Raw genomic sequence first — 12,891 nt, forward strand, 5'->3', positions numbered from 1 at the left:
TCAAAGACACCGTAAAATCATTTACGAAACAAAATTGAAATGCGATAAAATTGCATAGTGTATGATAACCTATTTAGAAAATATTGCTTAGTTTCTGAATAGAAAATTATATCTTTTTTATTGAGGACTTTAAAAATTCCAAAATGTATGATTATGCATTTTTCAAGGATTATTTACTTTCCTAATTCCAATATATTCTGTACAAAGTATTCCTTACCTTTTAACTCAGCAGGTGCCGTAAATTAGGTCGACGAAACACTGTAGCTCGATCCGTCATATCCAAATCAAACAAAAATCAAGTTACTTGCTTAGATTTCACAACACTTCGTAGTTAATTACGCAACTCTTCTTTTACAATAATCTAGTTTAACAAATTTGAACTAATTGATAGTCAATATTGGACATCTTATTGAAGAACAAATCATAAACCCATAGTTTCTATATCAGAAGCCACAGACATTAATGCACCAATGCGCATAAATGAAAAATATCTAGGAAGTAAAGATATAGATGCATCACAACTCCAAAATTAACAATTTGTAACAAAAAGTAATAGACGAAGAACAAAAGAGATCACACCATATGCATATGCATAACCAATAACTTTATACTTTATATCTAGGATGACTCATATTCATCCCAGTTTTGCAAAATCTTTTTAATTCGTTGGGAACCAGTTAGATCATATACATTCTGGAAATACTCTTTGCTAATCTCAAAAGGCTTGGCAGTCAAGTTAGGAATATATTTGCCGCGAAGCTTGGCAACGTTAATTTGGTGAGGGAAGATCTTCTTCACCAAATACTCTCTGAACATCCTTACACCTCCACGCAAGAATGAGGAGTGGAAGGGGACATCAATTTTGAGGGGAATTGTGGCATATCCACGTTCCAGCTCAATGCGGCCAGTCTTCTTTTGTTGCTCCAAAGTCTTAGCATGACATGCTTCAACGATATCGGTGAGTTGTTCTTTCAATTGTTCAATAGTCAAAGTTTCCTTAAGTTTTTCAAAATCGATCTTTTGGACCTTCAAAAAGTTAAGTACATGACCTAAAGTGGACAAACTCAACAAGTTACCACTAACAACGTATTGTTGATTCTCAACGTTATAGTTGACAATCTCAAGCAACAAGTTGGTCTGTTGGCCAATATGGTCAACGATAAAACGCAAAGCAGCATCGGTGAAGGAAGCTGACACTCGTGAAGGGTTTGCTGCAACCATACCATAATCAGAACGTCCCAATTCATCACGATGAACAGCGTTTTGCATAGTTAAGCCACGCAAAAATACTAAGTCTACCAATGCCTCAATAGACAAAACATCACCCATAGCGGACAAAGCAGAATATTCACCCAAAGAATGACCAGCAAAGGCACAGTCGTTTTGAACTAAACCTTTAGAACGCATGTCTTCAAATGCCGACTTCTCCATCAATGTCAGTGCAGGTTGAGTAAATTGAGTAGCTGACAATAAGCCGGAAGGATGAGTGAAACTAAACGAGGTAGAGTCCTTAGTAATGGTTTCAAATACTGGGACAACTTTGCTAGTTCCGTCTTCCATGAGCTTTTCGTATGCCATAGCCATATAGTTATCACGAATCTTTTTACCCTTAGAACCACCAAAGTGAATGGTGATGCTATGGGGATTATGTTTGACAATGTCAATAATGGAGAATCCATAGTTCGTTAAGAAGTGCTTGTCGGCACTGTCCCAAATCTTACGAGCTACGGGACTTGAAGCATATAGATCCATACCCATACCCTGTTCTTGAGAACCCTGACCGGTGAAAACATATGCAGAAACAGGTTGCTCGACTTCAGCAGTACCTACAAGAACAGGTTCTGAAGTTTCTTGGTTGAGGACTTCAACCTTGATAATCTTACGTCCATTAATCATACCGGTATGTGACAATTTAGTGATAAGCTCAGTATTAGGAAGAACCATATTCACAAATGTAACCTCATAATGCTTAACACGCTCAGGAACGTTTTGTGCAGCATAAGTTTCAACAAATCTACGAGCAGCAGCAGAAGTATACATACCATGGGTAATACCATGAGTACCAGGAAGTTCAACAAATGCAGCGAATGTAGGAGAAACATGAATAGGATTGTAATCACCAGACACCTCTGCATAAGGCGAGTTAGTAGGAGGAGTAACAAAGACAGGTGAGTATCCCTCATCCATGACTTGAATTACACTGTAACCACCATTTTCAAACTCGACGGGCTGCTCAATAGGCTTACCGTTACGCTTCAAGAATTCGATGACAGGATTGCCATGGCAATCGACGGATTGAAAATCGACAGAAGCGACTTGGATGATAGCTTTTGAGGGCAATTCGGAAAGGACTATACCTTTAGTTTCAACGGAACTCTTTACTTTTTGATCCTTGAAACGAACATAAGAGTTGAGTCTGAAGGTAAGGATTGATCCAGAAAGATCCTGACTAGGATCAAGCAACTGGAACCAACTCTTAGACTGTAAGACAGCGACGTCTTTGGGAGTAGCAAGGGTGAGTTGCATTGGGGTTTCTTGGGTATGTTCAAAAGTATTTTCAAAGTCAGTAAAAGTACCACGATACAAGAACCGACTAATAACTTCAATAACTTCCTTTCCATCACGGTAAACAGTACCCTTGACAGTGACGGTTTTACCGGAATCGTTGTTCAAAATAGCAATGATAGAAGCAGACGTGGTTACCTTGTCTCCCTCCATTAATGAATGGCTACCAACCATACGGAAAGAGTTAGACAGATGAACCAATCTAAGCAAATCGCCGTCAATAGCCTTCGGGAAAATAGCCTTGGTAATTGCTTGCCATCCAACAACAATTGCAAAATCCATAGGGGCCATACGCTTTCTAATTGCTCTCTTAGTGTAGGCCTCATTATGATTTCCAACTGTACGGCAAAAATCTTCAATCATGTTTCCAGTGACGGTCACTTCAGGGCCAGTGAAAGTATCGGTAATTGAAGCATTCTCAGGATAAGGCTCCTCTCCGAACCATAAAGCCCAGTAGAAATGCTTGATACGATCATTTCTGCCATCAAGGATCTCTGACACAGGTGAATAACCAGCAGAGGGCTCGTACTTGAACAAGAAGTCCAAATGAACCTCCTTCTTCAAAGCATTACGGTTTTCAAACATAGAGACAACGATAGTTTCACCATCATAAGATAAACGAGCAGCAAGTACATAGTTTCCACTTTGAGTCTCATATAATTCAACAACAGTATCATTATCTTTGCCCTTAACAACAGCACGCTGCCCATAACGTGGAGCAAAAATTCGGCGTACCGGATTATGTTCCAGCTTCCATCCTTTAGCTACACGTTGGGTGGTAAAGATAGCTCTGAACCATGTATATTCAGGACCAGCCAATAACTCAAACCATAACTTCTTAGAAGGTAAAGCGCTGTTAGAGCCAATTTCTGGTAATTTGTAAACTTTAGAACCAGCCTCTTCAGTAACAGAAACAGATTCCAAACTTTTATGAGAAACATTGACAGGTGGAACACCACCAAAATATTCAACAATAGGAATTTTCTTTTCATCGCCAGCATAAAACTTTTTAATAAAATGTTGAATATGGGTTTCATTAATACCATCAAGAAGTTCTTTAGCGGGTTCATTAACCTTTGTCGAGTGCTTGGCAGCCATGGGTCCTTGAAGGATGGCAACACGGCCAACATCTTCACCAACAACGGCAGCCAAATCTTCGCTCTGCCAAAGGGAATCTTTCTTGAAGTAAAATTCAAAAGTATCATCGATTGCGGGAATGAATGGAACTGGTTTCTGGAAAGGATTGGAGCAAAGAGAGTAAAAAAATTGAGCATCTTGAGTGTTGAGATCTTGAGTACTGGCTTCAGGGTAAGCATCGAGGAAACGAGCAGCCACAGGATATGGATCATTAAGGTCTTCAAAATTTTCAATAAGAGTTGTCTTTCCAACATCCTGGGTAAATCTTTCTTCAATACGGCGCATCAATTTACCAGTAAAAGTACGTAAAGTAACGTCAATCCATCTCTTTTCTTTCGTAACGTACATCAAATCAATTGCACGATACAAGAGTTCAGCATAAGTCATATCCTCAACGCTATCAACAGCCTCAAACTTGAATTTTTCAGGAGATACTTGTTCTACGATATGTGCAGGGAAATACACTTTTTGGAAATCGTCATTAAGTCGTTTAATAATGTACTGTTTCTTAGCAAGCAAGGCTGGAAGACGTTTAGGACGAGGAAGCGAAAATATAGTGTCATCGAGCTCTTTCCAAAACATGATACCACGTGTTGCAAGCTTGTGGATAGGCTCACCAAGTTCGGATAATACTGTGACAATTCCACCAGTAGGGCCGTCATAAGTCTTCTCCCACTCCGAGTCATCAACACCTTTAGCAGCTACAATAGCCTCCTTCGCAGCCAAAGACGTATGTGCTTCCTTAGCTACCATCAAACGTGAGCCGAACAATATACCGTCAAAAGGCATAGGAGGAAGTTTAAATGCAGCACTCCACTCACCAGTCAAATAAGGCTCAGTATCATCAGCTCCACCGAAACCACTACCGGCGATGAGGACAATGTTATCGCAGCGTCTGATTGCAGAATATGTCAACAAAATGGGAGAATGAAAGTCTTCAAACGAGTGATGGCCACCTGCACGACCACCAGTCCATTGCAAAACAATGGGGAAAGTGGGGTTAGCCTTGGCAATGCTAATGACAGCGTTGACAGCTTCAACTGATCCAGGCTTGAGGCAAAGATATTGAACACCTAATGTAGAAATCAACTCATTAGCAACTTCCAATGAAGGAATACCAGCGGCAATAGTAACGCCACGAATGGGATAACCCTCAGCAACCATATCACGAATCAAAGGAATCTGCCAGGCATAAGTACGGGGATTAATGTAGATAACGTTAACACAAATACCAGCACCGGGTGGAATATTGAGAGAAAGTTTGTGGATGGCTTCGCGCATCATTTTTGGATCAAAGTAACCACCACCGGCTAGCTCGTAGGTAAAGCCAGCTTTCGCAATGGCAGAACAGAATTGCCAAGGAACGCTAGTAGGAGTCATGCCTGCAACCCACAAGGGAGGGAGACCTAGCATACGAGACAATCTAGTATCAACGTATACACGACCCAACTTATTCTTGACAAGCTTGGGACTATACAACTTGACCCAGTTAGGAGCAAACTCGATTGACTTAGCATCACGATCGAAAATTTCAAATTTAGCACCCATATCCAAGCTTTCAAAGGAATCAGCAACAATCACACGTACGCCCTGTCCATCCTTGTTGGCACGTGTTAACGAACCAACGCCTGAAATGCCACCAGGTCCGAAGTCAATGATATGAGTGACATCGGGGAAACCACAAGCTTCTTCCCAATGAACAACCTTTTCAGTAATCATTACCGCAAGAGCTAATAAAAGCTTGGAAGGTTGTTCAAATCTTAAATCACCAGCATCGTCAGTAGAATAGACTGGAACCTTCAAAGCGGAGAATTGGAGACCTTGCAAATCCTTTTCTAATAAAGAACGAACAGGAGCCAAGTAGGGGCTATGGAAAGGAACAGAAATGCTAAGGAATCGGTTGATAAAGCGAAGCTTACGCTTTGAATGAGGGATACGAGATTGATTTTGTCCATCAGCTTTCTCTTTGCGCAAGGAAAGGTTCAAACCGTACAAAGAGCGAGCAGGTCCACTGACAACAAAACTGCGAGGACCATTAACCAAACTAAGAGAAACCTTCCTGTCTTCAGGTAGGTGAGTATTGGTGGTCTCAATATGCTTGTTCAGAGTCTCAATGGGTAAATCACGAACAGCTAACATGGGAGTGGGGTTTCCTTCAGATGAAGCTAGCGAATCAGCAACGACTGAAGGGGGAAGCGTAGTTGTTGGGAAAGTCTGTTGAGAGCGAACACCAATCCAAAACAAAGTAGTCAAAGCAACTTTGGCATTTTCCATAAAAGAAGCTGAATCAGTAGAAGCGGAAACAGCAGCAGCAACAACAATGCCCTGTGAATGACCAGAAGCTGCGCTGAAGCGAGAAGCCAGCTCTCCAGGGTTCAAACCCAAGATTTGGGCGGTTACGGAGAAGTGCACGAGCTGTGTGAGACCAACTAGGGGAAGGGAGACAGGAGCACTGACCAAATAGTCACGTTCCGGTCGCTCGCCAGCGAGCCAGTCAAGTACATTAAGTCCTTTGGAATAAACTTTTGATGCCTGTTCATTTTGAGAAAGGGTAAAAAGATGTTTAGAGAGCACCTGGATCAGTTCAGCTGCAAAAGGAGCATACACTTCATAAAGTTCAATCAATTCGTCAAAATAATCTTCATAGCCTTGTCCACCAAAAATGGCCGCCAATTTTACCGAGGACTCGTCTAACAAAGCGGATCCATGGAATTTTGTGGTCTGACCAATCAAGGCACAAGAGTGGTAGTAGAAACGAACGACGTCTTTTTGCGCAGGAATGTTCAATCCCAAACTATGAACGACGGCATGAACCTCATTACCGGCTAAGAAGGTGCGTTCGAATTCAAGAGTAATAATTCTTAAGAGCTGGGTATATTGCCCAGGAGTCTCTTCCTCTTTGGCGGCAATTAAACCGAGGAAACCAGCTAGTAAGTGGAGTTCATGTTCAAACTCAAGTTCAGCGCCTTCCTTCTCCACCGACTCGGCTGAAGGGGCGGGATGAAGGGACAGGAATTCATCGCGAAGCTGAGCAGCCAACAAGTATTGTGAAGCAGGAATTAGAATGGAAGGCGAAAAATGAGCATAAGAAAGAACCAACGACCTCAGCGACTGATGAACTTGTTCAGCCTCAACCATGATTTCAATGATAATATGAGAAAGAAATTACCGTATATAAAACAAAGGTAGGTCTATGGGTGGAATGAAAGAATGTCAACACAAATATGTAGCCAAGGTGTATCGACCTTTTTTAACGTTGCGTTTTTCTTCGTAAGACACCAATCAGTCAGTATGCCAGAAAATCCGTCGTAAAAAAGGGAGCCTTAATGAAAAAAATACAGTATCTATAAATCCGGCAAATTTAAATGAAACTCTACGCGTCAAAGGATTAGTAAATGAGGACGTATTACTCTACTGTTCGTCCCTAATTATTTATACTTCCTTTTCAGCACAACTTTCTCCGTTCGTAATCGTCAAACGGAAGGAATGTTGAGGATATTAAAATTTTTGCCAGTTACAGAACTGTCTATTTATATAAAGAGGATGAGTAAAAGTGTGATCTGTTAGACAGCTAGTTCCCAGACTAGGTCAGTTGTTGGGAATTGGTAGGATCCACTAAACGCGCTTCTAAACTATTCCCACACGAAGTGGTCACGTGGGTTTCCAACATTTCGATAAATGTAAGTATAAATACACAAATTTATTTAAAATATTTTTTGGAAAGTTATAATGGTATACTTGCTGTATATGTTTTTTCTTCCAATCTATTGACCCCGCGTCTTTTCACGCCGGTTGCTGATATGAATTTAGACTAACGATAATTGATAAGCCTCAGTATAAATGATTAACGGATAGTAGCAATAAACAACGAGGTGGAGTTCAAACATGGAGAATCCATGCTAAAGACATTCAGCTTATCCTCTCGCTAGCAAAGGCAGAATCGAGATTCCTTATTACGAAATTATTATCATATAGATATTATTATATTAAAGAATTTTAGTTTATAACGGTTAATTTATTTATTTACAAAATATCTCTAGTGTAAAGGAAAGCAAACCTTTTAAAAGTCTATAGGCAGTCTAAAGATTCCTTGCGTTCCTCAAATTAGTACCAAATACTCGCCTTTTTGCCCTTCTTACCAACCTTTTCTATGGAAAGGATGATTCCAGCGTAACAAACTAACAATATCACTCACCCAGTCGTCTTCTTTGTGCGATCGAATGATGCAAGGAATTGCATTGTCTTTTACACTAGTGATGTCGATTCGCTGTCCTATGTCTGTAAGACCAAGAGGTCGTCCATCTATCGAAAGTTGCGGTCGTACTCTTGATTTGTTTGATGTTTCAATACTGATTTTAAAAGTATCGGGAAACAAAACCGGTCGGAATGAAAGCGAGTTGGGGCAAATGGGTGTGAGCAAAAGAGCATTGATTGAAGGATGGACGATAGGCCCGCCGGAGGAAAGTGAATATGCTGTAGAGCCAGTAGGTGTAGAAATGATAAGGCCATCTGCAACGGCCTCTGTCAAAAACTTGTCATTTACAAACACTTTTAGCACTGCCATGTGAGGACTTAAACCTCGATGGATATGCATTTCATTCATAGCGTAAATTGATTCGTTATACAATTTGGTTTTCATTGCTACACGTAGTCTCATCCGCATAAGCACGAACGATCGTGAGTTGTAAAAATCGGCGAATGCAGTTTGAAACGATCCAAAGTCAAATGGTAGTAAAAATCCTAACGTTCCCAAAGAAAATGAGAGTATAGGAGGCATTCCTGATCTTGCGAATAAAGATGCAGCATGCAAAATAGTTCCATCACCCCCTACAGTTATAATTGCATCCACCTTCTGCTCCAAATCCGAGATTTCTGTCCACGTGTACAGATTTAGATAAGAAAATTTTTTTGCGACGTCTGTTTCTGTAATAATGCAAATATCTGGATAAGTTTGTTGTAGATGCTGTACCAAGGTCTCGAAGCAGTGATCAACACGTTCGTCCATTCTTTTCTTTAAAATCAAGATGTTTTTGGGCGGCTTCGGCCATTGTAGCTGTTTCAAATTAGATTTCCCACCGATTGATTGTGGGGATGCACATTCTATTACATAAGAGTCAGCTTTGCCTGGATGAATTTTTGTTCACACTACCTTTATACACTGGAACAATGCGATTCTCTAAGGTGTTTACAAGGCGTATTGACTTTGAATAGACCGAGTTATAACGAAAATATTGTAAAGAACCTAAATTAATAATCGAAAATCCTTTCAATTGGCGAAAATTAGGAGCTAAACAGACTGCTGTATTTCTAACACTAATTCTAAAGCCATTTGCCGCTCTTATCATTAGATTGATCCAATTTTAATAAAAATGGTTTTTCGAAAAGTCTTTATAGAAGTAAAGTGGGATCCGGACCTTCAAATTCAAAGGCAAAGATATATAATGAAGCAACACGTAAAAAACGCTAGTTAGTCAGAAATCCTATACAAATGGTAAAATTACTGTAATAAAAAATTTTGCCTGTAAATCTTTTAAACGATCAGAATTTTGATTTTATTTACTGTATATATTTTTTTTTATTGGAAATTGGATATTTTATGACTTCCCACGATACAAACCATATGAACCGATAAATCGATAAAATTTGACTTAAACCTGGAGACTAGTACAAATAAAAGCTGTTTATTAGCAAAAGGTTCATTTAAAGAAAAGATACGTTACATATACTGATATTACATATATGGTTAATCACAATTAAAATACAATAAACAATCAACCGAACAAACACAAAAACGGTTAAAAGATGAAAGGAATACATTTCTAATCATAGATACTAGGAAAAGGATAAAGGTGATGGCGAAACAAGTCTGTAGAGTTATGTAACATTCGACTAATCATGCTTTATTTGGTAATATTGGCGGAATTTAAATCATCATAGGTTAATCCATTCTTTGCTGTTCACGTGCTACAGCATCGGCCATTTCCTCGTCATTATAGATGTGAAATCCACCCTCAGCGGTAACTTTGGCAAGTTGAACATTTTTGGAATCAAGCTTTTCTTCCATTACTTGTCGAAGTACTTTGAGAATCAATACTTCAGCTTCCTCGAGAGTCATATCCTGAACGACATTGTTAGTTTAACAAAAAAGGAAAAAGATAAAGCAAATAAAGTTAATACGTACTTTGTGAAATTCCTTCACTAGTTCGCTTTTCGCGGGTTCACTACCTGAACCAATAGCTTTAGCTTCATAACGGAAATATGTACCTGAAGGCTCAGAGTGGTATCTGTATAGGAAGTTAGCATCTTAACGAATTACAACAAAAGGAATCCAAACAATGGCAGGTGTACGAAGATAATCAAAAAACAAAAGCATTAACACAATAGCCACATCGTTCCATAAAAATAAAATAATTTTGACTTACAGTTGAGGACCATGCTCATCTATTCCAGCAATTAACAAAGCAACACCAAACGGTCTTGACATGATGCGTTCTTCGCCATCTTCTCCTTCACCAAAGCGAAGTGCGAGATCACAAATTGACTGGGTAGTACTTTCTATACCTTGTGGTTCATCATAGGTAAAACGATGATTTTGTGTTTGAACTCTAGCATGTTCAATAATTGTACGGGCATCAGCTGTTAGGCCTGAAATTGCGCAACCAATGTGTGAATCAATTTCAAACAGCTTTTCAACAGAATGAGATTCCATAAGTGGACTAGTTAATCTCTTTTCAACACCAAGGACGACGGCATCCTTAGTTTTCACACCAATAGCAGTGGATCCTAATTTGATGGCTTCGATTGCATATTCCACTTGAAACAACCGGCCTTCAGGAGAAAAGGTATTTACTCCTCTATCATATTCTAAAGATTAGCTTAAGAAACTTGTACAGTTTACTTACCTGATCTAGTCATAAACATTTTTAAAAGAGAACGTGTAAAGTAGTAGTTGCTGACTGACCAAAACCCAGCCAAATGATAATATCGTTAATATTCCCTATAATACGTTGCCTAATATATCGTAAACCAGATTATTCGTTACACTCCGTTATTAGTGAATATAAAAATTAAATAAAAATATGTACAGAGGAGAAAGGTAAACAAATGTTTATAATAGGTATATTGAAAATAATAATTCGAATTTGAAGATAAAAAAAAAACGAAACTGACTAATATACACGTTTCATGTTACAATAATTGATATTGTAGTGTAACCAAAAACAATCCAATAGCTCAATAGCTTTGGAAAAGAACGGAAAATATTATCCTTCATCTAAATTATAGAGTTTTTAAACTGCACGACCTACGACAATAGATAGCCAAAAGGATAGCAAGGAAGTAGCGTTTTGATAGGGCATTTGACGAATTTGGGAAGATACAAGGAAAATTAAGTCTTCTTTGGTTTCAGTTGAAAATCCTTGAATTGAATTCAAATAATTGGATAAGAATTGCTTTTGAGCAGCAGGAGCAAGAACACTTACTAAACTGATTGAAGCTTTATAAAAAATAAGGGCGTTGTCAAATTCATATCGTATAATTGGCTGAAACCATTTCAATAAAACATCTGTGAAATAATAAGCTATTTCGATGTTATAGTATAACCTTACTCTCGAGCAAAGGATGCTCTTCAGAGAGTCGAGATTCAACGTTTTGGTAAGCAAGAAGAGACACCTAGCATGAACATAAATGTCATTGTCTAGATAGTCTTTTGGAGAGCCCTCATTTAGATTACAAAAAAGACACGCATACAGCGACGCGTAAACATAATGTTTGCATAATGTAGATTCGTCAGATTGAGATATAAGTTTTTCAGCGAAACTAAGACCTAATGATGATATTTCTTTAGCAGTGGAGCTTAACGTTATAACTTTCTCGTTGACTGTTTGCTTTTCTAAACGTCGACATATGAGATTTTGCCAATTATTGATAAAACTCAAAGTTACCAAAACTGGAGAGCCTGATAGCTTTTGTAAGTCTACATATCCCTCGAGTTGAATTGAATCTATAATGGCTTCCCGCACAGTTTCCGAGATAAACTTGGCTGGTTGAGCAACACGACTCAAGCATGTTGTTATTACAAAATCCAATGTAGACCATGATGATGCAACAAAAGAGAATAGATACTCCATATGAAACAAAGTCAAAATAATATACTCACATAAAGATCGGTCTGCAGCCAATACATTGCTTTTACGGTACTGAGATTTTGCCAATGATTCTAAAACCATAATTATTGAGAAAAAATTTTTTTTAACAAACTGATGGTCATTATATTTAGAATCAGAGGAACGACTTTTCCAAGAGGGAATCGCCTTGTCAATTAGAGTTATTAACCTGCATCATTTAGTCTTCCAGAACAGTGAAGTCAAACACTAACCTTTTAATAATGCTGATTTGCTGATAAGTTGATAAGCGTAATAACAGATGGCACAAAACAGCTGTAGGCAAGGAATCCCGCTTGTGTTCAGTATCCAAATAATTGATGAAACCGCTCCAAACAATTTCTTCCCATTTCTGAGACAATTAGTATAAAGTTTTTTGGAGTTCTATATTTACTGCTACTTACCAATAAATGAGGGAGTAACGAAAATGCATCAAAAGAAATATCGCTCGCTGATGAATCGACAGATGCAAAAAGTTGTTGCAGTAAAAAATTGGCTTCAAATCCTGAAAATTGATGCGTTTTTATCTGTTTTGATAAAGCTTTGCTAACTGCTCTTTTCAAGGGGTATTGTAAGTTGACGATATGATCGCAACTCAATAGTTTGTAAAAAACGCAAAGGAGACAAATTCTTCGAAAGCAAAGAATTTCATTGCTTGCATCTACCTCAAGAATGCCTACAATGCTTTTCACGAAGGATGAAAATGGCAAACCGTTATTCGTTACCTTTTTCCTGCTTATCAATTCAACCCAAAATGCAAAGTATTCAGAACGATGCTCATTCCAATAGTCCCATATTCTACCGCAAGCAATCAATTGTGCTACCACCAGTCGAAGGTTCTGTTCATTATGTAAATTGAGTAAGACATAGTGTGTCTCCCATAGGACACTTGGATTGTTAACAAAATGGATTAAAAACCACCGGACTTACGTTTCTAAAGATATCGAGTCCTCTCGTAACAGAAGAAGCACGTTGTTAATGGCTTCTTCCATAATTAAAACGCAGTGTTCTGGAAGCCTTATTATCT

At 38.7% G+C, this 12,891-nt stretch overlaps 4 protein-coding genes and 9 long non-coding RNA genes across 13 annotated transcripts; 9 read left to right on the forward strand and 4 right to left on the reverse strand.

Annotated features, from left to right (window-relative positions):
- Positions 1–120: 120 nt before the first annotated feature.
- Positions 121–601, forward strand: SPOM_SPNCRNA.3738. The gene has a single exon (NR_193101.1). It is a non-coding gene; the product is annotated as a non-coding RNA (long non-coding RNA).
- On the reverse strand, positions 382–7,306 carry fas1 (fatty acid synthase beta subunit Fas1). The gene has a single exon (NM_001019791.3). The coding sequence runs from the start codon at positions 6,838–6,840 to the stop codon at positions 619–621; it is 6,222 nt and encodes a 2,073-aa protein (NP_594370.1). The 5' UTR covers positions 6,841–7,306; the 3' UTR covers positions 382–618.
- SPOM_SPNCRNA.3739 lies at positions 1,195–1,794 on the forward strand. Its single transcript, NR_193102.1, has one exon. It is a non-coding gene; the product is annotated as a non-coding RNA (long non-coding RNA).
- SPOM_SPNCRNA.3740 lies at positions 1,921–2,332 on the forward strand. Its single transcript, NR_193103.1, has one exon. It is a non-coding gene; the product is annotated as a non-coding RNA (long non-coding RNA).
- On the forward strand, positions 2,437–3,046 carry SPOM_SPNCRNA.3741. The gene has a single exon (NR_193104.1). It is a non-coding gene; the product is annotated as a non-coding RNA (long non-coding RNA).
- On the forward strand, positions 4,869–5,312 carry SPOM_SPNCRNA.3742. The gene has a single exon (NR_193105.1). It is a non-coding gene; the product is annotated as a non-coding RNA (long non-coding RNA).
- On the forward strand, positions 5,443–7,300 carry SPOM_SPNCRNA.3743. Its single transcript, NR_193106.1, has one exon. It is a non-coding gene; the product is annotated as a non-coding RNA (long non-coding RNA).
- A 134-nt stretch (positions 7,307–7,440) lies between the features above and the next one.
- SPOM_SPNCRNA.3744 lies at positions 7,441–9,049 on the forward strand. Its single transcript, NR_193107.1, has one exon. It is a non-coding gene; the product is annotated as a non-coding RNA (long non-coding RNA).
- pos5 (NADH kinase Pos5) lies at positions 7,691–9,157 on the reverse strand. The gene is made up of 2 exons (NM_001019792.3): positions 8,852–9,157; positions 7,691–8,802 (listed from the first exon to the last, which is right to left on the reverse strand). Exons 1-2 carry the CDS (start codon positions 9,045–9,047, stop codon positions 7,838–7,840), a joined length of 1,161 nt encoding a protein of 386 aa, NP_594371.2. The 5' UTR covers positions 9,048–9,157; the 3' UTR covers positions 7,691–7,837.
- A 331-nt stretch (positions 9,158–9,488) lies between these two features.
- SPOM_SPNCRNA.3745 lies at positions 9,489–10,697 on the forward strand. The gene has a single exon (NR_193108.1). It is a non-coding gene; the product is annotated as a non-coding RNA (long non-coding RNA).
- pup2 (proteasome core particle subunit alpha 5 Pup2) lies at positions 9,506–10,656 on the reverse strand. Its single transcript, NM_001019793.3, has 4 exons — positions 10,605–10,656; positions 10,125–10,566; positions 9,884–9,986; positions 9,506–9,820 (listed from the first exon to the last, which is right to left on the reverse strand). The coding sequence occupies exons 1-4, from the start codon at positions 10,621–10,623 to the stop codon at positions 9,641–9,643; spliced, it is 744 nt and encodes a 247-aa protein (NP_594372.1). The 5' UTR covers positions 10,624–10,656; the 3' UTR covers positions 9,506–9,640.
- An 89-nt stretch (positions 10,698–10,786) lies between the features above and the next one.
- Positions 10,787–12,875, reverse strand: pex8. The gene is made up of 4 exons (NM_001019794.3): positions 12,795–12,875; positions 12,269–12,752; positions 12,080–12,216; positions 10,787–12,036 (listed from the first exon to the last, which is right to left on the reverse strand). The coding sequence occupies exons 1-4, from the start codon at positions 12,854–12,856 to the stop codon at positions 10,992–10,994; spliced, it is 1,728 nt and encodes a 575-aa protein (NP_594373.1). The 5' UTR covers positions 12,857–12,875; the 3' UTR covers positions 10,787–10,991.
- Positions 11,357–11,980, forward strand: SPOM_SPNCRNA.3746. The gene has a single exon (NR_193109.1). It is a non-coding gene; the product is annotated as a non-coding RNA (long non-coding RNA).
- Positions 12,876–12,891: the final 16 nt, after the last annotated feature.

The sequence above is a fragment of the Schizosaccharomyces pombe genome (genome assembly GCF_000002945.2).
Source record: "Schizosaccharomyces pombe strain 972h- genome assembly, chromosome: I".
NCBI lineage: Eukaryota > Fungi > Ascomycota > Schizosaccharomycetes > Schizosaccharomycetales > Schizosaccharomycetaceae > Schizosaccharomyces > Schizosaccharomyces pombe.